General features: G+C 49.3%; 1 protein-coding gene across 4 annotated transcripts in view; it reads right to left on the bottom strand.

The window, feature by feature from the left end:
- The window catches only part of EMID1 (EMI domain containing 1), a 67,003-nt gene extending 45,683 nt beyond the window's left edge, over positions 1-21,320 (bottom strand). For all 4 annotated transcript variants that reach the window (XM_060269420.1, XM_060269419.1, XM_035099171.2 and 1 more), the window contains exons 1-3: positions 20,976-21,320; positions 8,136-8,249; positions 6,335-6,438 (exon numbers count right to left, since the gene is read on the bottom strand). In XM_060269420.1, the coding sequence (XP_060125403.1) occupies positions 6,335-6,438; positions 8,136-8,249; positions 20,976-21,226 (469 nt within the window). In that variant the 5' untranslated portion in view covers positions 21,227-21,320. The remainder of the gene's footprint in view (positions 1-6,334; positions 6,439-8,135; positions 8,250-20,975) is intronic.
- Positions 21,321-23,518: the final 2,198 nt, after the last annotated feature.

The raw sequence follows: 23,518 nt of genomic DNA, 5'->3' as shown, positions 1-23,518 counted from the left end.
CTCAGTGCTTTGGCCTGGGTGGAATGTGTCCTTAAACTCCAAAGTCTCTTGCTTGCCTGGCAAGAAGGTAAAGAGGTGGAATAAGCTTCACATAAGCAGCTCTGCTCACTTTTGTCCCTGGCGCTGCCCACCCTGGCCCATGGGAGGTTGACCGGAAAGGAACACAGCCCCTCAGGCTGAAAGAGCTTCCACACTTGTACCTTTATGGGAAATCCCTGAAATAACAGAATCAAAGAATTCGAGACTTGGAAGGGAACCCCAATAGTCATCTGGTCCAGCCCGTGCAATCACAGCTAAAGAAATCCCTGACAGATGGCCTTCTGGCCTCCATATAGAAACCTCCAACAAAGAAGAGCCCATCAGCTTCCGAGGTTGTCCATTCCACTGTCACACAGCTCTCACGATCAGAAAGTTCTTCCAAATGAGTCAGCAGTGTGATGCAGCAGCTAAAAAAGCCAATGCAATTCTCGGCTGCATCAATAGGAGTATAGCATCTAGATCAAGGGAAGCAATAGTACCACTGTATTCTGCTCTGGTCAGACCTCACCTGGAGTACTGTGTCCAGTTCTGGGCACCACAGTTCAAGAAGGATACTGACTAGCTGGAATGTGTCCAGAGGAGGGCAACCAAAATGGTCAAAGGCCTGGAAACGATGCCTTATGAGGAATGACTTAGGGAGCTGTGTATGTTTAGCCTGGAGAAGAGAAGGTTAAGGGGTGATATGATAGCCATGTTCAAATATATGAAAGGATGTCATATGGAGGAGGGAGAGAGATTGTTTTCTGCTGCTCCAGAGAAGCGGACACGGAGCAATGGATTCAAACTTCAAGAAAGAAGATTCCACCTAAACATTAGGAAGAACTTCCTGACAGTAAGAGCTGTTTGGCAGTGGAATTTGCTGCCAAGGAGTGTGGTGGAGTCTCCTTCTTTGGAGATCTTTAAGCAGAGGCTTGACAGGCATATGTCAAGAATGCTTTGATGGTGTTTCCTGCTTGGCAGGGGGTTGGACTGGATGGCCCTTGTGGTCTCTTCCAACTCTATGATTCTATGATTCAAATGTTTAGCCAGGATCTCCTTTCTTGTCATTTGAACCCATTGGTTCAGGCTCTAGCCTCCAGAGCATCAGAAAACAAGCTTTCTTCATCTTCGATGGGACAGCCCTTCAGATATTTGAAGATGGCTATCCTATCACCTCCCGGTGATATCCACCTCTGCCAGCTGTTGCTTCCTGCGTAAGTTGAATTGAGCTGCCTCTTCCCCAGAATGCTTTATTAAAACGTGTGCGGCTTTCGCCATGAAATGGTCTGAGATGACCACAGCAAGCAAAGGAAATGAGGTGGGCCAACGGGATCTCGAGGAGGGCGGCTGTGCTGCTGAGCCAGCAAGGGACACTCGACAAACAGGAAGGGCGAATGATTTCCCTTGGAGGCTGTCACCTTCGTAGGTCAGGTGGTTCAGGAGATGAAAGGATGCCGTCACAGAAAGGCAAGCGCCACGCCTAGGAAAACAGATCGCTGATCAAGCAGGCAGGGCCTGTCGAAAGAGGAAGAGGAGGGGGCCCTGCACCTCTGACTAAAACGCTCTCAATTACCTCCGCCACTGGAGTACAGGAACAGAGTGCTTTATACCGATCCAGAACCATTGCTCCATTTAGCTCAGTCTTGTTTAGACCATACCCTCCAAGTGTCCCTGTTTTCCAGGGTGCAGTCCCAGAATTACAGAAGCCGTCCTGGTTTAGATCCCTCTTTTCCTTTTTTCCTCCGCGTCTCAGAGAACAATTAAAAGTTCCGTGTCTTAGGTGCAGAAATGGAGTCCTTTCCCCCCCTTTTGTTAGTTTTTAAATTTTAAATTACGACAAAGTAATAATCATAAATAAAAAGGATAAAAATGTGCACCCCACCACCAAGACCATTCCATTGCAACTATCCGACCTCCCAAAATTTCAACACCTCTTGTGATGGTTTGACCCCCTTCCGTTTTTTTAACAGTACAAATTCTACAAACACCTTCCATATCTCCTCGAAATCATTTCTCCTGCACATTCCCCGTCTTACCTTAATGGCACATGTTAATTTATCGTTAATAGCTATATCCCACTCCTCTTTACACCATTCTTCCATTTTATATTCTGCTTGCCCCTTCCACTTCCTAGCTACCGTATAATAACTTGTGCAGCTGTCAATAAATTTGTGAGCAAGTCCTTCATAGCTTTCCACATCGTGGAAATCATGGTGCCTCTGGACTTTTGGTCAGCTTTAACCCAGTCATTTCTGTTATCTCCTTAAACACCCTTTGCCATAAAAATTGTACAGTGGTACCTTGCTAGACGAACGCCTCGCGGCACGAAAAAAATCGCAAGACAATAACGTTTTGCAATTTTTGGGCAGACTCGGAAGACGAAGTTTTCTATGGCCGTGCCATAGAAAATGACTAAAATAAAATGGGATCCGAATAAAAATTATGTTGAAACCAAGAGCCAATTCAAAAACAAATTTATAATCCTGAATCTCCCTGGCAAAACAGAGCATTCTCTCTTAAGGGTTTTCTTCTCTTGCCAATGTGCCTCCTTCCAAAGGTGGCTTATTTCTCTCCCTCTCCCCCCAGCAGCCTCAGTCGGTCTCCCCTCCACCACAAACCTCTCTCATTTCCTACTATGCTCTGCCAAATTCAATACAGGGAGTATCCATCCACGGGGTAGGATTTCACAATAATGGGATTTCGCACCAGGTGTCCCTTTTCTTTTATTACGGATCACTTCTGACATCTTGGCTGCCTGCCACCTGTTATGATCGGAGCCTGCTGTTTGGAGTTACCAACAATGCCCCCCTTTCCATGCGCAGTCAAGCAAAGCTGGGTTTGGGGGGGGGCTGCGCAACCCTTCACTAAGGCTGAGGAAGTGTGTGGAGTAGTTTACCATAAGTGGAGCTTACCTCCCGGCTACAAACCATCCCTCCGTCTTGTCACCACGATCAGTGGCATTCACAGGGCCGGCTCCATCATGGGGCACAGAGAGGAAGCTGCCTCTGGCCTTTTATGCTTGGGAGAGGCAACAAAATACAGGGCAGGTTGTCCTGTATGCCCAATGCAAGCCCTGCTGCCTCCAGGTGTCCTGGAGCCAGTTTTAAATAGAGCCAGTTTTAAATAGAGCCACTGCCTCTTGTGGCAGAGAGTTCCACATTTTAACCGTGCACTGTGTGAAGTGCTTTCTTTTTTAACTGCCCTGAATCTCCCAACATTCAGCTTCGTTTGATGTCCACGAGTTCAGGCATTATGACTGAGAAAGAAAAGCTTTTCTCTATCTACTTTCTCCATGCCGTGCCTTATTTTGGACACCTCTATCTTGTCGTCTTATATATCCCATCTAGATAGCTGGGGTAGCTCAGTTGGTAGAGCATGAGGTGAGAGACAGGACAAAACAAAGAGAAAGGGCTGGGCAGGAAGGAGGAGAAAAGCAAGTTCAACTCAACCAGTAGAGCATGAGACTCTCAGTCTCAGCATTGTGGGTTCGAGTCCCATGTTGGGCAAAAGATTTCTGCATTGCAGGGGGTTGGACTAAATGAGCCTTGGGGGTCCCTTCCAACTCTACTATCTCTCTGTGTTTTTATAAATAGAGTACTAAAGTTTCGCTCCTCAGCTTTCCCACCAAACTCTCCCGGCTTTTTGCTTGGGGATTTTCCATTTCTTCTTTGCCCATGTGCAGCCCCCCCCCCCCCGAGCATCTTAGCATCTGGGAGACTAGGGCGCTTGCTCACATCCTTCCTTGCTTCAAAGACAAGGGGAGGGAAAGAGACAGGATGAATCGGTCAGCTTCGTTCCGGGTCATCCTGAGTCATTGCTTCCTTCAACCCAAACCAAGTGGACATTGAACTTCCTCCTGCCATTTGGGATTTGGGGCCCAGACACAAGATCAACATGAGTCGTCAGCTAGGAACCACCTCAAGTAGCCTCTCCTCGCCCAGCTCCTGTCACGTCACAGGAACATTAAATTAAAATAATAATAATAATTAGGTGATTTATAAATGCATTCGATAAGCAAACACTCTTAGAGAATTCTAGATCGTACTGCTCTGTGGTAAAAGGTAAAGGACCCCTGGACGGTGAAGTCCAGTCAAAGGCAACTATGGGGTTGCGGTGCTCATCTCACTTTCAGGCCGAGGGAGCCGGCATTTGTCCACAGACAGCTTTCCGAGTCATGTGGCCAGCAAGACTAAACCGTTTCTGGTGCAACGGAACACCATGATGGAAACCAGAGCACACGGAAATGCCATTTACCTTCCTGCCGCAGCGGTACCTATTTATCTACTTGCACTGGCGTGATTTCGAACTGCTAGGTTGGCAGGAGCTGGGACACAGCAACAGGAGCTCACCCCGTCACGGGGATTCGAACCGCCAACCTTCTGATTGGCAAGCCCAAGAGGCTCAGTGGTTTAGCGCCACCCTGTTGGCGTATTTAAACTGAGTAACTGCGCCACAAAAAGCATTCTGAGGAGACTGCAAAGTATAATTAGGAGTTGTTTTAATTAAAGAAAGATAACAGAAGTTACATTAACTACAAGGACATTAGAGAAGCGGGACCCGTGCAGTGACCCACCACCCAGGGTACTGAGAGAGGTACGCAAACCTCCTTATATACTATATCCAATTGCTGACACACCGTAATTCACACAAACTTAACATCACCTGCTGTACTGCCTCACAACTGCAAAACTAGGTCATGACATTTACCTCTGGCTTTTAAAGAGAGACACATTCTTGTGAAACAGTAATGAACCTTGAACCTTAAACCATTCAACACGGATGTCAGGGGGACTCCTGACCAGCACTTCGCCCAGCGACAGCACGAGCAGCAAGTCAGGAGAAGGGAATGAGGAATGGAATGGAGCGGACTGGAGAGAGGGCTCAGTGAGGCGTCTGAGCCCTGGCAACGCTATGGGGAACAGAGCGTGCAGGAGGGGCTCAGAGACGCGCCAGAGCCGTGGCACCGCTCTGGTCGAGGGTCAGCGGATGAGGGGCGCAGCGAGACGCCAGAGCCCAGGCGCCGCCCCAGCCTGCAAGAGGGGAGACCTCTCCTTCTGACGCCCGAATTGAGGCGCCCGCCCACACGTAGGGCAAAGGGGCGGCGTTTTGAGGTGCCCAGGCTTTTATGCTGGCTGAAAAGCAGACGGAAGCCATTGCCAGGTTCTGAACTGGACTAGACGGTCATGTTTTCTGCTATCTCTGCACTGTAAATAGTATGCACAATAAAACTCTTAAAGACAACACAGACTGGAGGGTCTTTACTCGAGAGTAGCCGCAACAACACCCAAGTCCCACCTACTCTGTGGTAGCAGCTCTCGGCACGCTCAGCAAACCACAGTTCCCGGGACACTGCTACTCAGCCTTCTGGAAGGTTTGCGCAAGTTGCTGCAGGAGGACCATGAGAAACATCAGGGGAGGGGTGTCTGTCTCTAGAACCGAGGCGAAGCCGACTAGCAACCTTGGCATTTGGGCTATTGCCAGGAAGTTTGACATTATTAATGCAATCTTACAATATTCATAGTATTGAAACGTTGTGGGTTTCTGTATGTTGCCGTACAGCACGGTCGCATCTTATGCGCATTTAACTTGCGCACTTTCCAGGCTGAAAAGGCGCAGGTTAAATCCAGGCAAGGCAGAGGGCAAGGGGACCTTTCTCGCAAGCTCCTTGGGACGACTTCTTGCCAACTGCTTTGAGGTTTCTCCCCTTTACGATCACATGGCATATAAATGTTGCAAAAAAAAAAATTAAGATAAATACGTTGCCTCTCAGGGCGGCTGCACACCAGACAGCGGCACATAACTTTGCCGCCCATCCTTCACTTTCCCCTTCCCCACTGTTTCAGACCGTAAGACCCTTGGGGGACCTGTTTATTTGCTTACATATCTGTACAAAGTAGCAAGAAGAAGAAGAGAAGGAGGAGTTTGGATTTGATATCCCGCCTTATCACTACCCTAAGAAGTCTCGAAGTGGCTAACATTCTCCTTTCCCTTCCTCCCCCACAGCAAACACTCTGTGAGGTGAGTGAGGCTGAGATACTTCAGAGAAGTGTGACTAGCCCAAGGTCACCCTGCAGCTGCATGTGGAGGAGCAGGGAAGCGAACCCAGTTCACCAGATTACGAGTCTACCGCTCTTAACCATTACACCACACTGGCTCTCGAATCACATTATGGTCATATCAATGCCAACATTGATTCTTCCATTGTGGAAAGTTGGACTGGATGGCCCTTGAGGTCCCTTTCAGCCCTACAATTCTATGATTCTATGAACCGAGTCTGATCTCTGCGCCCACCCAGCCCAAACCGGCTGCCTCGTACCTGCCTCGCAATTGGCACCCGTGTGTCCTGGACAGCATTTCCACTGCAGAGCCGTGACCGTCTTGTAGGCCTGCTTGTACGTTGGCCTGACAATCGTTCTATAGCTGAGGAGAGACAAAAACCAAAATGGCTTCTTCAGGCAACAGGAGCGACAAGCGCAGAGAGCCTGGGGCTTCTGTGGGGGAAGGGGCGACTCCAGAAAGAAAGTGTGGGGCTGTAGAGGGAAGAGCAGAGTGGGTGGCTGGAGGGCCAAGCACCAAGGAGACCAGGGTTCAAATCCCCTTGCAGCCATGATACACCCCATAGGTAAGCCTTGAGCCAGTCACTGTCCGTCAGCCCAACCTAGCCGGCAGGGTTGATATGAGGAGAAAATGCAGGGAGGTAAAATTCTGTAGGCCACCTTGAGGGGGAAAGGAGGTATACAGTTTTATTCTTTTTGTAAACAGCTTCAAGGTTTGCTTTTACAATCAAGCTGTACATGGTACCTTGGTCCCCAAACACCAAAAACATCAAAGTAAGTGTTCCGGTATGCGAACGTTTTTCAGAAGCCGAACGTCCAATGCGGCTGTCTGCTATTGTTTCTGGGGCTCCTGCACCAATCAGAAGCCGTGCCTTGGTTTTCAAACATTTTGGAAGTCAAACGGACTTCCAGACTGGATTAAGTTTGGAGCTTTTGTTTTTGCTATTTATTTCGCACTTTTGTTTTTGAGGCTTTTTTGGTTAATTTGTTTTTTTCTGACTGTGTGGAACCCAGTTCAGCTACTGACTGGTTGATTTTGTGACTGCGGAAATGGAAAAAAGCCCCCCATCCAAACAATGACTATCATCAGTGCAGGTAAGGAAATAATAATAATTTTAATTTTTATCATCTACAATATTTTCTTATTCATTTTATAGTACAGTGTATTGATTATTGCTTTCATTTTAAGGATCAATGGTCTCGTTAGATATTAAAATTGATGTTAAATTGCTGTTTTAGGGGTTGTTTTTAAAAGTCTGGAACGGATTAATCCGTTTTGCATTACAGGGGAACCTCGGTTTATGAACACCTCAGTTTATGAATTTTTGGTTTACGAATGCCGCGGACCCATCTGGAACGGATTAATTCACTTTTCATTACTTTCAATGGGAAAGTTTGCTTCAGTTTATGAACGCTTCAGTTTATGAACAGACTTCCGGAACCATTTACACCCATGCTTTGGGTTAAGTACGCTTCAGGTTGAGTACTCCGCGGACCGTCTGGAACAGATTAATCCACTTTCCATTACTTCCAATGGGAAAGTTTGCTTCAGTTTATGAACGCTTCAGTTTATGAACAGACTTACGGAACCAATTGTGTTCATAAACCGAGGTACCACTGTACTCTCTATGGGAAAGCGTGCCTTGGTTTTGGAGCGCTCTGGTTTTGGAACAGACTTCTGGAACGAATTAAATTTGAGAACCAAAGTACCACTGTATGCACATTTTATGAAATAAAAAGAATCAATGTAAGGATAAATACATAAATGGCATTGGCAACAGAGGTCTTAAAGCCAGGAAACCACCAGCCAGTATGTCTAAACAGACCCACCACACCTCCTCGTTTGGCCTGCGGGGTAATTTTGGCCAAGCCCCGCCCACCGGCTGCAGATATGACACAGGGTGACTGGCAGGTGTCAAGCCCCACCGACCCATCAAACATGACCCACTTGTTTGGAAATGGAGGCAGGCAGAGCTCGGTTTCCATGTTTTGGGGTGTATGGGGAGGCGAACAAGCTGGAAAGGATATGGGAGGCTGGTCAAATGCTTTCGGCTTCCTCACCTGCCCCCCGTGCAAGTTGTGGGCCACCAGCAGCTCTGGAACACTCTCTGGAGGTAGGTGCCATTCTGGATATGACAGGAAACCGTCCGGGTGACAGTGTAAGAACACCAATTCCTGAAAAGAGACAAGAGACACAGGATGGATCACCAGTTGCTGAGGAACAGCAGCGGAGGCGGAATATGCCTTTGCCCTCGTGTTATGTGCCTTCTCTGGAAGCTTCCGGAAGCCCCAGCTGCAGCAGAATGTGGTGGCCAGACTGCTGGTGAGGGCATCTGACTGACAACATGCTGCACCGCCATTAGAGCCCACTTACGGTACAACCAAGCCAGGTTCAAGGTCCTTGTATTAATTGACAAAGTCCTGAACAACATAGGTCTGAGGTACCCCAGGGATTTTTTGAGTCCTTCTATCCCAGCTTGATCACCATCTATTATGGATGCATTGCAGGGGGTTGGACTAGATGACACTTGGGGGTTCCTTGTAGCCCTTCAATTCTCTCTTTCATATATACTGTTTCTGTGTGTGTGTGTGTGTGTGTGTGTGTGTTTTATAATTTAAAGTACTCATTTTTACATCCTTAAGATATCAATGACTTCCATTCTTCTTTTTTCATGGTTCATTTTACATATCAGAAATCCCTGCATATTTTACAGAAACTATACCATTCAGTATTCCATTATTACATCCATCATAACTTATTTACACCGATATCTTAATGCTGCCAGCATTTTCAGCTGTACACAGTTATTTCCCAAATATTCAATGAACGTTTTCCAATCTTCTCTAAATGTATGTTCTTCTTCTTCTTTTATTCTATATGTTAAGTCTGCAAGCTGCGCATATTCTGTCAACTTAACTTGCCAATCTTCTGTAGTTGGGACCACTCTTTTTCCATTTTGGGGCCAACAAAACACAGGCTGCAATAGTGGCATACTTAAATAACCTCTTTTGAAACCTGGGAATTTCAGTCTGAATTATCCCCACTTATTCTGAATTAAAGAACCTTTTAATTTGGGTGAAAGAGGAGAGCGCCAAATATGGTCTGAAGCTCAACATCAAAAAAACTAAGATCGTGGCCACTGGTCCCATCACTTCCTGGCAAATAGAAGGGGAAGAAATGGAGGCAGTGAGATATTTTACTTTCTTGGGTTCCATGATCACTGCAGATGGTGACAGCAGTCACAAAATTAAAAGACGCCTGCTTCTTGGGAGAAAAGCTAGACAGCATCTTAAAAAGCAGAGACATTACCTTGCCAACAAAGGTCAGTATAGTTAAAGCTATGGTTTTCCCAGTAGTGATGTATGGAAGTGAGAGCTGGACCATAAATCGTCGAAGAATTGATGCTTTTGAATTATGGTGCTGAAGGAGACTCTTGAGAGTCCCATGGACTGCAAGAAGATCAAACCTATCCATTCTGAAAGAAATCAGCCCTGAGTGCTCACTGGAAGGACAGATCGTGAAGCTGAGGCTCCAATACTCTGGCTACCTCATGAGAAGAGAAGACTCCCTGGAAAAGACCCTGATGTTGGGAAAGATGGAGGGCACAAGGAGAAGGGGACGACAGAGGACGAGATGGTTGGACAGTGTTCTTGAAGCTACAAACATGAGTCTGACCAAACTGCGGGAGGCAGTGCAAGACAGGAGTGCCTGGCGTACTCTGGTCCATGGGGTCACGAAGAGTCGGACACGACTAAACGACAACAACAATTCTGAATTATTTTGCATTCCAATTATTCTGAAGAAGTGTGCATGCACACAAAAGCTCAAACCAATGACAAACTTAATTGGTCTCTAAGGTGCTACTGGAAGAAAAAAAATTGTTTTCGTTATCCCCAACAGAAAGGACTCTGGTTTCTTTGGGACAACTCTACAATTGCGACCTTTGCCCCGGGATGCGAGTGTAAGTCGCGCTCCAGCAGCACGGCAGTAGCAAGAGGTGCCATTAGCGAAAGCACACCTTCATGTTACAAGCGGTTTCCTGTTACGAATGGACCTCTGGAATGGATTAAGTACATAACACGAGGTACCACTGTACCGTCCTTGCCTTCTGACAAGGACACCTTTGTGTGGAAGGTGCAAAACACTTGCGCGAACAAGCAGGATGCTGGGCTACACGGGGTGTTGACCTGACCCAGCCACTAGGCTCTTATGTTATTGGCTGTTTGGATGACCTCAAAAGTCCCTTACAAGTCAATCATTTCATCTTCCCCCTACTCTTTTGGTTCCCCCACCCTAATGAAAGAAAATTCAAGGCAAGAGCTAGAATCTCAATGGGGGTCAGGGGTGGTGCCAACCTGAATAAAATATTGGGAAGGGGGCAGGTAAGCCCTGCCCTATATAACTGATCACATGACGGGGCACATTCACACCATTTGAATGGCAATGCCCGGCCCCCTCAATTTTCTGGGGGGAGGGGGCCAAAGGGACCTTGGCCCCTAAGAGTTGGCACCTATGGTGAGGAGGCCAGCACCCTCCCACCGAGCCCCTAATGGCTACAACACCAAAGCAAAAACGTGCAGTTGAAACCGGTGTGCGAAGCCCTTTGTGACCCCAGGAATATTCCCAGCCCAGACTTTCCCCAGTTTGTGATTGACAGCTTACTCGGTCCAAGAAACCAAAACACTGTGAGTTGCCAGATGGACACCCCGCTGGCACTGAAGTGAACTGCCTCTCCACATTCTGAGCCAGGAAGAGGGTGTTGGTGTGTGTGTGTGTGTGTGTGTGTGTGTGTGTGCCTGTGTGTCCATAATATAGGGGAGGAGAGAGCGAGAACTTGAAAAGGCTGGAAAAGGGCCCCGGAGAGGCGATTAAGCATTCCAGAGAGCAAACAGGAAGGGGAATTCCCTCCAGCCCCAGAAACCTGGTGCCAAGTCTTGCTCTTGAGAGGTCTGTAATTTTCCGTGCCAGAGTCATAAATCCCTGACTGGCAGGATGGAGAAAGGAAATACTCACTCGCCTTGTGGGGGGTTCGCAGGACCTAGCATTGCTACTCTCTCCATCCGTCTGGCGTGCACATATAAGACACGTTAAGTCTTTGGATTCCAGGCAGCGGCAAGCTTTTCCAGGAGAGCCGGCAAAAGGGCCAGGTAATGCGAGATCCTGAGGTTGCCAAAACACATGGAATCTGGAGGTCGCCTTTCAAGCCCCGATCTAATCTAAATGGAGACCTTTCAGCGGGTCAAGTGCTGGGGGTGGCCAAGCAGGCTCAGAACAGCAAGGGCCTGATGTCAGTGATGTGCCGAGGCATCCCTCCAAGGGGTTCCTATTTATCAAAGGCTTAAGAACACAGGGAAGAGCCTGCTGGATCAAGCCAATGGCTCGTCTAGTCCAGCATCCTGCTCTCACAGGGGCCAACCAGATGCTCCAGCGAGGAACCTGGAAGCAGGACTCGCCTACAAGAGCATTGTGATCTCCAGCAACTGGCCTTCAGAAACATCATTGCCTCCAATCATGCCGGCAGAGCACAGCCATATTGGCTAGTAGCCTTTCCCTCCCTAAGCTGTCCCAGTTTGGTGGTACGTGTCCCAGCGTATCCCAGTTTGCCCTTCCAGGGGGAGGGGATGCCTTATAAAAAATCTCACAAGTGTGAGTTGATAGACCTGCTGCATTTTTCGGGATTCAGCACCACTGCCGTGGTTTCTGGAAATTAAGGGTGCAGTCCTATTTTAAGCACGTCCAATTGACACATGAAGGCAGATCAGAGGCGGAACGGGGCAGGGATGCTCGGGAGCCGGGAACAGAACCCTCACGCAATATGGTTGCTGCCCGCATAGAGTCACACGGTGACAAAGTGCAATTTGCATGCGAGTAAGTTTGCAACCAACCTAGTTTCCTGCCAACCTAGTTTCCTGCCAACCTAGCAGTTCGAAAGCACGTCAAAAATGCAAGTAGATAAATAGGAACCGCTACAGCAGGAAGGTAAACGGCGTTTCCATGTGCTGCTCTGGTTCGCCAGAAGCGGCTTTGTCATGCTGGCCACATGACCTGGAAGCTATACGCCGGCTCCCTCGGCCAATAACGCGAGATGAGCGTGCAACCCCAGAGTCAGTCACGACTGGACCTAATGGTCAGGGGTCCCTTTACCTTTACCTTTTAAGTTTGCAAGGATTACACTGCCATGTCCCTGATGGAGGCAATAGATATCTCAGGCCTGTGGGGCAAGTGTGTAAATAAGGCAGGGCGATCCTGTGGTATGCTCAACTGATGTTATTGGACTCCAACTCTCATCATCCCAGGATGTTGGACTGGAGGGTGTTGGGAGTCTAGCAATATATGGAGGACCACAGATTTCACCACTGCTTGTGGGCTAGAGACCTGCTTCCTTATCATCACTTTAGCGGCAGGTCCCTTCATGGAGACACAGCCCCTCCCCCTTCTTTGATCATACAACCATTTTACAATTATTCGATAATAACAACAACATTGCAACAGTCAATGCAGATCTCCATGCGTTGCCTTTCAGCTAGATCGACTATTTCCTGCACATGTAGATGGGCAAATGATTTGGAAGGCTCCAATGTCACCTTTAAGAGTGACCCAGGCAGTGCTTTCTGTGAAATTCCATTGTACGCAGCAGAATTTGCATGCCATTCTCTTGAGACAGAAGCCCCTGGGTTTGTTTTTCAGGGTTCCTAAACACCTGGTTCGCCAGAAGCGGCTTTGTCATGCTGGTCACGTGAGCTGGAAGATGTACGCCGGCTCCCTCGGCCAATAACGCGAGATGAGCGCCGCAACCCCAGAGTCGGTCACGACTGGACCTAATGGTCAGAGGTTCCTTTACCTTTAAACACCTCCTTGGTGTTCTTCCCATGCCTCTCCTCCAGAAGGACCCTAGGAGCCGATCCTCATTGGCTGGCTCACCTCCTTTCGCTCTGATTGGCTCCCATCAGCACAAAGGGGGAGGAGCCGACTTCTTAGGGGCTAGAAGACTCCCCTTTTGTGCTCATTGGGTGGGTCTAAGATGCTGGAGACAAGATCTCTGCTGGGACCCTGCAGCTGCAGAAATAGTAAGGGGTCTTTGACTCTCCCCCCCCTCCCAATACGCCCGGACCACTTCACCAGTGTTCCTCTTGCAGTAAATTGGTGGGAGCTGGCAGAATACAGTTTCACATGGGAGCACACTACCCAAAAGGGGCTGAGGGTCAAACAGAAACACTACTGACAAGATTAGGACTTTGGAGCCCAGTTAATATTTGCTTCCCACACCACAGCCTTGAGAAAAATTGCCCCTCCTGGGACCAATAGCAGCTGGCGGGGAGGGGGGAGATATTCTTGATGAGAATTACAGTGGGTGGAAAGAGTTAAAGCCCCCTCTGTGCTCCATTAATGAACTTGAACTTTTCAGGCTTATAGAAAAGGCAAGAAGGAGGTGACAGGATGGAAGTGTATAAAATTACGGAGAAAGTGGATTAAGGGAAAAAATCCTCCTTCTTGCATAAAACTAGAATTCGTGGAAGTCCAACAAAGCTGAATGTTGGGGAAGTCAGTACAGATAAAAGAAAGGACTTCTTCACAGTGCATAGTTAATCTGTGGAACTCACTCCTACAGCAGGCAGTGACAGCCACCGACTTGAAGGGCTTCAAAAAGTGGGTTAGACAAATTCCTGGAAGATAAGGTGTTTTTGTTTCCCTCTGACCTTTCCCTAGTCAATGTGGTCAACAGCGATGATAAAGCTGTAGCCCAGGCATCCCCAAACTGCGGCCCTCCAGATGTTTTGGCCTACAACTCCCATGATCCCTAGCTAACAGGACCATTGGTCAGGGATGATGGGAATTGTAGTCCAAAACATCTGGAGGGCCGAAGTTTGGGGGTGCCTGCTGTAGCCCAATGCCATAGCAATAGCCATATACTGCCACTTCAGTGGGTCTACCCTGAGTAGGGCTAACATTGGATGCAGCAACCCTCTATTTGCAAGCATCCCCAAACTGCGGCCCTCCAGATGTTTTGGCCTACAACTCCCATGATCCCTAGCTAACAGGACCAGTGGTCAGGGATGATGGGAATTGTAGTCCAAAACATCTGGAGGGCCGAAGTTTGGGGATGCCTGCTCTATTGCTTTCGCTGCAATCCCTCTGGAAAAGCTTTCCCTCAAAGTTGTTGAGCTTCCTGAAATTCACCACTTAAAACAACAACAACAACAAACAAACAACAGCACACAGGTTTGTTGCAAATGTTGGCCAGACACTTTGCTGACTTGTCAAAAGCCAGATTTATAAGGGCTGGGGTCTATCTCTTCCCACACATACCAGTTCAGCCCCAAATCATGCATGCCTCCACCTTTTACACAACCCCAGAGGTTCAAGCCAGCATCCCAGCAGAAGCTTCATTGTGTTGCAGCCTCACGGATGAAGCAAGATCAAAGGGATCTCAAGCAACTTCTGCCATTCCATTCAGCATGAGAGGCAAGGATTCGGCTGCCCAGCAACCACTGCCCCGCACAGTCCTTAAACCAGAAGAGACCACCTACAGACAGGGCTCCATTCATTCCCAAAAGGAGGGGAGCCAGTCTCAGGCCTGCCTACATCGCTGAACTGCATGCTGCACTCTGCATATAGGGAAAGCGTGGCAAAAGACAGGTCCCTTCCAACTCTAGAATTCTATTTATTCTAGAGCCAGTGTGGTGTAGTGGTTAAGAGCAGTAGACCCGTAATCTGGGGAACCAGGTTCGCGTCCCCGCTCCTCCACATGCAGCTGCTGGGTGACCTTGGGCTAGTCACACTTCTCTGAAGTCTCTCAGCCTCATTCACCTCACGGAGTGTTTGTTGTGGGAGAGGAAGGGAAAGGAAAATGTTAGCTGCTTTGAGACTCCTTAGGGTAGTGATAAAGCAGGATTACTTCATGGATCAATGCCTTGTCGTGGCGAAGGGGCTTGAATAACTCAGAGAAGCTATGAGCTATGCCGTGCAGGGCCACCCAAGATGGACAGGTCATAGTGGAGGGTTTTGACTAAACGTGATCCACCTGGAGAAGGAACTGGCAAGCCACTCCAGTATCCCTGCCAAGAAAACTCCATGGACAAAGCCGAAGAACTGATGCTTTTGCATTATGGTGCTGAAGGAGACTCTTGAGAGTCCCATGGACTGCAAGAAGAATAAACCTATCCATTCTGAAAGAAATCAGCCCTGAGTGCTCACTGGAAGGACAGATCGTGAAGCTGAGGCTCCAATACTTTAGCCACCTCATGAGAAGAGAAGACTCCCTGGAAAAGACCCTGATGTTGGGAAAGATGGAGGACACAAGGAGAAGGAGACGACAGAGGACGAGATGGTTGGACAATGTTCTCGAAGCTACGAACATGCGTTTGATCAAGCTGCGGGAGGCAGTGCAAGACAGGAGTGCCTGGCGTGCTCTGCTCCATGGGGTCACGAAGAGTCGGACACGACTAAATGACTAAACAACAACAACAACAAAGCAGGATATCAAATCCAAACTCTTCTTCTTCTTCTTCTTCTTCTTCTTCTTCTTCTTCTTCTTCTTCTTCTTCTTCTTCTTCTTCTTCTTCTTCTTCTTCTTCTTCTTCTTCTTCTTCTTCTATGACAGCTGAAAGGAAAGGAGACCTGATGGAGCAGGCCTGCCCCAGCAGAACTAATGGAGTGAGGTCGCCAGACTCTGACCCCAGTCTGCTGTCCAAGGGCTCAATGAGGACGGGAAACTTACTAAGTCTCTTTGATCATTTTTTAGGGGGTTGGGGGAGGGGTCTCACAGGGGTCAAGGTGGTTACTCTTAAAGGCTGATAAAAAGCCCCATGTCTTGAGCACGGGGTTAATGGAAGGGGGGGCGACAACTCCCCTACTTCTGACATTCCTGTCACATTCCTCCTCAGCATCATGCCAGCCCCACGGCCACCACCTACCTCCTGGAGCAAGGCCATGCGACACCCTCGCCACTGCCCCCCCCCCCGGAGCCCATCACAAAAACCTCTTTATGCCTTGCCTTCCCCCTGTCAATCTGGCCTCTTCTGGGCCTGAGGCTTCAGGCTTGTGGGTGGCTGGCTGGCTGGCCAACGACCGCTCACCCCAGAGCAGCTGGAAGGGGTTGTCACTAGCGCTCATGGAATGTGAACACTCAGCAACAGGGCTGCCCTTGTGGCCAAGATCCCAGCCCGCCAAGAGGGACGGGCTCCCTCCCCCCCTCACCCCAAAACTGGGCCCACCGCAAGATGCGCTCTGCAGCTGTCTCGATTCCGCTCTCCAGCAGCAAGACCTCCCTAGACACGGTTCCCATGACGCCTGGGAGGCAGGCTGCCTGGTCTGGGGAAGAACGTCATCTGGCCAGCATTGCCGATGGCTGAAAGGGATGCTCTCCCTTAAGGCAGGGCTGCCCCTCCCCAAGAAAGAACGTAAAAATCCAAGAAGAACCTTGCTGGATTAGGCCAATGGCCCACCTAGTCCAGCATCCTGGTCTCACAGTGGCCAACCAGATGCCCGTGGGAAACCTGCAAGCGGGATTTGAACCCAAGTCCTCTCCCCCTCCTGCAGTTTCCAGCAACTGGTACTCAGAAGCATTGCTGCCTCCGACTGTGAAGGCAGAGCACAGCCACTGTGGCTGGCAGGAGTGCGCTAGAAACTCAGATATGTAAGCTAAGCACCAAATGTCTCCTTAAGCCAGGATTACAGCCGCCAAAATGAAATGCCTAGTTGCCATTTTTGGCCCAGACGGATACAAGTCGTATTTTTCAACAACAACAACAATTTTATTATCTATATCCCGCCCATCTGGCTGGGAATACACAAAACATAATAAAGCATTAAACATTAAAGACTTCCCTAAACAGGGCTACCTTCAGATGTCTTCTAAAACTTGTACAGTGGTTTATCTTCTTGACATCTGGTGGGAGGGTGTTCCACAGGGAGGGCGCCACTACCGAGAAGGCCCTCTGCCTGGTTCTCTGTAACTTTGCTTCGCACAGGGAGGGAACCAGCAGAAGACCCTCGGAGTAGGTTACATCAGCGTCCGGGCTGAGCAATGGGGGTAGAGACGCTCCTTCAGGTATACTGGACTGCGGCCATTTAGGACTTTAAAAGTCAGCACCAACACTTTGAATTGTGCTCGGAAACGTACTGAGAGCCAATGAATATCCTCTAGGATCAGTGTGTTACACGGTCCCGGCGGCCACTCCCGGACACCATTCTGCCCATTCTGGATTAGTTGCAGTTTCCGGGTCACCTTCAAAGGTAGCCCCACGTAGAGTGCATTGCAGTAGTTCAAGTGGCAGATAACCAGAGCTTGCACCACTCTGGCAAGACAGTCCGTGGGCAGGTAGGGTATCGGCCAGTGTACCAGGTAGTGCTGGTAGACGGCTGCCCTGGACACAAAACTGACCTGCGTCTCCATGCATTTGCAGATGGTGGAGACATCAGGTGCCATCCTGGAGCCCAGGCATCTTCACTTGGTCGCAAGTGGCCGGTAGCCAGGTGCAAAATGCACCTGGCCCCTGGCTAATTTCAAACACTGCAGAGCAGACAACTTTTGTTCCTAGGATTCAGGGCAGGGGGGAGAGATGACTATCAAAGTGCCTTAAATGTATAGCATGGATATGACCCAAAAGTACATGCATGATGCAGCCTATGCCGTTTTATTTAATTGAAATATTTCTATGTCACCATTCATTTACAGAGGGGAAAAATGCCACCAAAGCAAGTCACACCAAAAAATAATTTAATGCTCAGGAAAAAATCTATCTAACTTATCAGGAAAACAATGAAGGCATTCAGGGGAATGGCTGTAGCTCAGTGACAGAAGATTTGCCTTGCAGAAAGTCCCAGTTGTTCAATCTCCACATAACACTAGGAGAGAATCCTCTCTGAAATCTAGCCAGTGTCGACAATACTGAGGAAGAAAGACCAACGGTCTGACTCGGATCGTGTCAGAGTATAACTTAGCAAGGATACACAAAACCCATTGTCCTCTGTCAAAGGACAAATAAGGATGGGATGCGGCACTCATCTTGCTTTCAGGCTGAGGGAGCCGGCGTTTGTCCATAGACAGCTTTCCGGGTCATGTGGCCAGCATGACTAAACCGCTTCTGGCACAACGGGACACCGTGACGGAAGCCAGAGCACACAGAAATACTGTTTACTTTCCCGCCACAGTGGTACCTATTTATCTACTTGCACTGGCATGCTTCCAAATTGCTAGGTTGGCAGAAGCTGGGACACAGCAACGGGAGCTCACCCTGTCGCGGGGATTCGAACCGCCGACCTTCTGATCGGCAAGCCCAAGAGGCTCAGTGGTTTAGACCACAGGGTCCTTTACCTTTACCTAGTAAGGTTTCCACTATCCCCCTCCACTTGACTGCAGTGTTTACTGAAGGCCAGAGCGGAACCCGCTTGAAATGCAGCAAGCAGAAATAAGCATATATGGCTGCAATGGGCTACCATCACCTTGGCGGTTCAGAAAATTCCATAGCCCCAACACGCTTGATGCTACCCGACTCCTGCATTGCCATCACAGGCAAGCGATGGCCCAGAATGAGCCAGGATGCTCCACCCCCAACCTTATCAGGGTAATGCCTATAATTAGCTGTGGTCATTCAAAGAGTAGGAAATGCTTCCTTTCCTGCCTCCACATTCTTTCCCCCCCTCTCAACCTGGTGCAGCAGACTTTGTAGCAGGAGCCCAGTGCCTTTTCTCAGCCTGGGGGCTACATGCCAGGAACTGAGAGTGGGCAGAGCAACAGGCATAAATGTCTCCCTTTGTACAGCAGGCTGGTTTCTAGTGCTACAGACTCTCTGTCCTCCAAGCAAGCAAGCAAGCAAGCATCCTCATCAGACTTCAAGGACACAGCCCAGCCAGGCGAAAACACTGGAGGAAGGTGAAAGGCAAGGCTAGGGGCCAAATAAAGGAGAACAGAGGGCCACATTTGGTCCCTGGGCCTGAGGTCCCTCCCCAATGAGGCTTCCCAGGCTAGGAATGCCAGTGTGGTATAGTGGTTAGAGTGTTGGACTAAGACTTGGGAGGCCAGGGTTCAATTCCCCGCTCAGCCACAGAAATTCACTGAGTGACCTAGGGGCAGTCACTGTCTCTCAGCCTAAACGACCTCACAGGGTTGCTGTGGGGATAGGGAATAAACGAGGAGGGGGAGAACCATCTATGCTGTCTCAAGCTCCTTGGTGGAATATAAAAGTGATAGATAAAGAACAAGTGGCACCTGTATTTGGACATGGGCCACCCTTGCTTAACTTGCCTTGTTCTACGTACACTGTTGCAGGTGTCCTTTGCTTTATTTATTGCTAGCCAATGTTGCTAGCAAAACCTTTGGAAGGGCCCTTTCACCAAGACTTGCTACCCCAAAAATACGTGTCACAAATAAGGATTGCAGAGAAATTTGATCCGGTTCGCGTTTTGATGCGAGCTGACATAGCTTGTACTTCCCGAGCCAATGCGGGAACCAAAACCACAGCTACCCTTTGCCATTTATACCTAAATTCAGTACTGTAGCTAGATTAGTCATTACCCTGCAAGACCCGCAATATAGACTAGGAGCGCTCTAAAACGATATTCAAAATGAGGGTGGGGAGGTCCTATCATTTCACCATTCCTTAATTTCCTTCACTGCAAGTATAAAAGTTAATACAACTTTTATATGGTTATTTAAAACATGCCTTCAGAACTAACCCTAACTTCAGAGCTGACAGAGCACAATTAACTTATCAAATTCACTGTCACCAGATCCATTGGTGGCCAGCAGCCCAGGCGGTTTTCAAAAGTTGGTGCAAATTCACATAGTCTGAACACATCCATTACTCTCTCCATCCCCATCCCAGCTGGTTGGTATATCATAGAATTGCAGAGTTGGAAGGGGCTACGAGAGTCATTTAGTCCAACCCCCTTGCAATGCAGGAATCCTTTGTGCAACACGGGGCTTGAACCCACAACCCTGAGATTAAGATTCTCACGCTCTGCTGATTGAGTTGAGCTTGCTTTTCTCCTCCTCCCTGCCCAGCCCTTTCTCTGTGTGTGCCCCGTTGTTTCTCATTTCATTTTTATTTCTTATGCTATTTGTTCCCTCTGTTTACTGCCCTTCATCCACCAGGGTGGCAACAGCAGCTAAGACAATAAATATCAGAAAGGGAGGGTTGCAGTTCAATGGCAAAGCGGTCACTTTGCATACAGGTCCTACATTCATTCACCAGTTCGTCTGCATATGTGGGAGGAAACCATTCCCTGCCTGAAACCCCAGAGAGCTGCTGCCTGTCAGTGTGACCATCACTGATCTACAAGGGCCAATGACTTGCCTCGGTATTGAGGCAGCTTCATGTATGATTTGATCATTAGCCACTCTGGAAACCTTTCTTAGTAAATAACATGACTGTGCGGCATAATGGCTAGAACACCAGACGAGGACCTGGGAGAGACCAGTGTTCCAATACCCACTTGGCCAGGAAGCTCACTGGGTCTCCTTGGGCCTGCCTCTCAGCCTAACCAACCTCACAAGGCTGTTGTGGAGGGTTACATAAAGCTGGGAAGGGGCATGCATGCCACCATAGGTGCCAACTCCCTGGGACGCTGGGTGCCCCAGCACCCACAAAATTCCCCATGAAGGGGCCCATTGTATGACGCCCACAGCCCCAGGTACCCACAGTCGCAGGGCCAAGCCAGCACTCCTGCACACCACTTTGAGCTCCTTGGAGGAAAAGGTGAACCTATGAATGACATAAATAAAATAGGAAACCTACATGGGGCTCCCCTGTGTAGGAGCAGTCTATCTGCAATGAGATAAATCAACAGGGCTTGCCAGCTTCCCAGAGGCAATTCGATAGGCCTAGCCCAAGGAGCTCTGGGCATTAAAAAGCACAATCCGCATTAAGCCACCCGGAGTAACCACACGCCCGCCTTACCTCCGATTGGCGTACTGGAGCCCCGCGCGGTTCCAGGTGCAGCTGACCGGCGCCGGGAGCAAGCAGCAAAGCCACAGCGCAGCTCGGAGGCAGCCCGGCCAGCGCCGCCGCCTTCTCCCGGCCGTCTCCATAAGGAGCCGCGGGGCAGCTAGAGAGCCGGTCCGTCCTCCTCCAGGCAACCGTGTTTCTGATGGCGGGGAGAATGGGTGGAAAACCTCCCGAGCGAACCGTGCGTGCACCCCGACGCGCATAAGGCTCGCCGGCTTAAGGAGTCCTCATTGAGACGCCCAGCCAAGGCAACCGCGCGAGAGGAAACGTCCTCCGCTTGGCAAAGGAGAGAGAGAGAGAGAGGGCGCGCACAGCCGGAATAAATCCAGGGGCTTCAGCCAAAACAGAGCGAGGGGGGGGGGAGCTCAGCTGCGCGCTGCTGCTGCTGCTTTCTTACAAGCTGCAAACCCCAAATATCTAGAAGCAGGAGTGAGATCTATCTTTTAAAAAAAGAAAAGAAAAGCACGGGAGGAGAAAATGGCATTCAACTCCTTTCTCTCCGCATCCAGCTTGGCTACAGGAGGGCGCTGGTCAGCTGCTGCGCGCGCCTGCAAAAGCGTGCAGGCTGCGCCGGATAGATCAAAAGAGCGCAAAAGTATAAAAAAAGGGCCTCCTCTTTCCTCCTCCCCCACAAGCTGGAGGGCCCCGGCAGTGGGGAAGGGTAGCCTTACGGGGGCTGGATTTCCAGCAGAGGGTGGAGGAGGGGGGCGGAGGAGAACTTTGTCTAGCCTGAAACTCTTAACCCTTCCCACTTTCGGCTCAAGGTGCCTCTGTCTTATTTGCAAAATATATTTGCATATCCAATGCAACATATAGCTATAGTTCACCTGCAAGTCCCTCCCCTTTTCTCACCCCCCCCCCCACCTTCGACTAGATTGAGGAAAGCAGAGAGAGAGGCCGAGGCTTTTGCAAAGGGTCCCCTCCCTCCTCATTTGCCCCCCCCTCCCTGCTCAGTCTTTCATGTTCAACCCCTCGAAAAGTTCCCCTATTCACTCTTGGCCTTGTTAAGCAGGAAAAGAAAGGACTTAGGGGGTGGGGTGGATGTGTTGAGATCACACACACACACACACACACACACACACACGGCTTTTTTCAGGAAGCCAGCGTCTCCTCTCTCTCCCCCACCTCCTGTTGCCAAGGAAGCCTTTACAAAGGGGGGGGCAGATTCGGCATGTCATGAAGGGCAACTGCGTGGCACCCCAAATCTGCCCCCTTTCCTTTGTGTGGAGCTGCTCCAAGAGGGTACTTGCACATAGGCAGGACCTGCAAAAAGAGTCGGCAGTGTGTGACCCTTGTTTAGCCTGTTTTATATATATATATATATATATATATATATATATATATATATATATATATATATATATATATATATATATATATATATATATCCCCTCTGTGGGAGAAATACAGCTCAAAGGAGGACATCTCAAGGGAGAAGAACAACCAGGGGGAAAGAGAAGGGTTGAATTGCCCCATGACCATTATTTCTCCACTTAACTTCAGTAAAACTTACCCAGGAAAAAAATCCCATTCCCCAGTTTTCCCCAGTTCGTTTCACTCCATAGGTTTTGAAGTACAACTCCCATCATTCCCAGCTGGGAGCTGTAAAACGTGGGAGGCACTGAGTGTGTGTTGCTTGCAACATCTTTCTCTTCTCTCTCTCCCACACCACATCATCTTCAGGGCAGGATGCTGTTCGCCAGCCCCATAACCTGCTGCCTGGAGCTTGTGCTACCTCAGGGGTCAGCAAACTTTTTCAGCAGGGGGCCGGTCCACTGTCCCTCAGACCTTGTGGGGGGGGGCGGACTATATTTCTTTTTGGGGGGGGATGAACAAATTCCTATGCCCCACAACCCAGAGATGCATTTTAAATAAAAGCACACATTCTACTCATGTAAAAACACGCTGATCCCCGGACCGTCTGCGGGCCGGATTTAGAAGGTGATTGGGCCATATCCTCTTGCCCTCTCCTCAATCTAGGCCTGCGGTGCCCCCCACCCTCAGATCATGCAATGCAGCTGCTTTGTGGCACTGTGTGTGTGCTAAAGTGACTTAGGGGCAGCTTCTGGCAGTGCCAGGGTGAATCATAGAGTTGGAAGAGACCACAAAGGCCATCCAGCCCAACCCCCTGCCAAGCAGGAAACACCATCAAAGCATTCTTGACATATGGCTGTCAAGCCTCTGCTTAAAGACCTCCAAAGAAGGAGACTCCACCACACTCCTCGGTAGCAAATTCCACTGCCGAACAGCTCTTACTGTCAGGAAGTTCTTCCTAATGTTTAGGTGGAATCTTCTTCTGTGATGATGGGTGGAAGGAACATCATCACAGCCTTGCCGGGGGGGGGGGCGCGACAGTTTATGGCAGGCATCCCCAAACTGCGGCCCTCCAAATGTTTTGGCCTACAATTCCCATGATCCCTAGCTAACAGGACCAGTGGTTGGGGAAGATGGGAATTGTAGTCCAAAACATCTGGAGGGCCGAAGTTTGGGGATGC

The sequence above is a fragment of the Zootoca vivipara genome, chromosome 17, assembly GCF_963506605.1.
Source record: "Zootoca vivipara chromosome 17, rZooViv1.1, whole genome shotgun sequence".
Taxonomy (NCBI): Eukaryota; Metazoa; Chordata; class Lepidosauria; order Squamata; family Lacertidae; genus Zootoca; species Zootoca vivipara.
The sequence above is the reverse complement of the archived record's forward strand: the minus strand, read 5'-3'. Positions and strand labels throughout refer to the sequence as shown.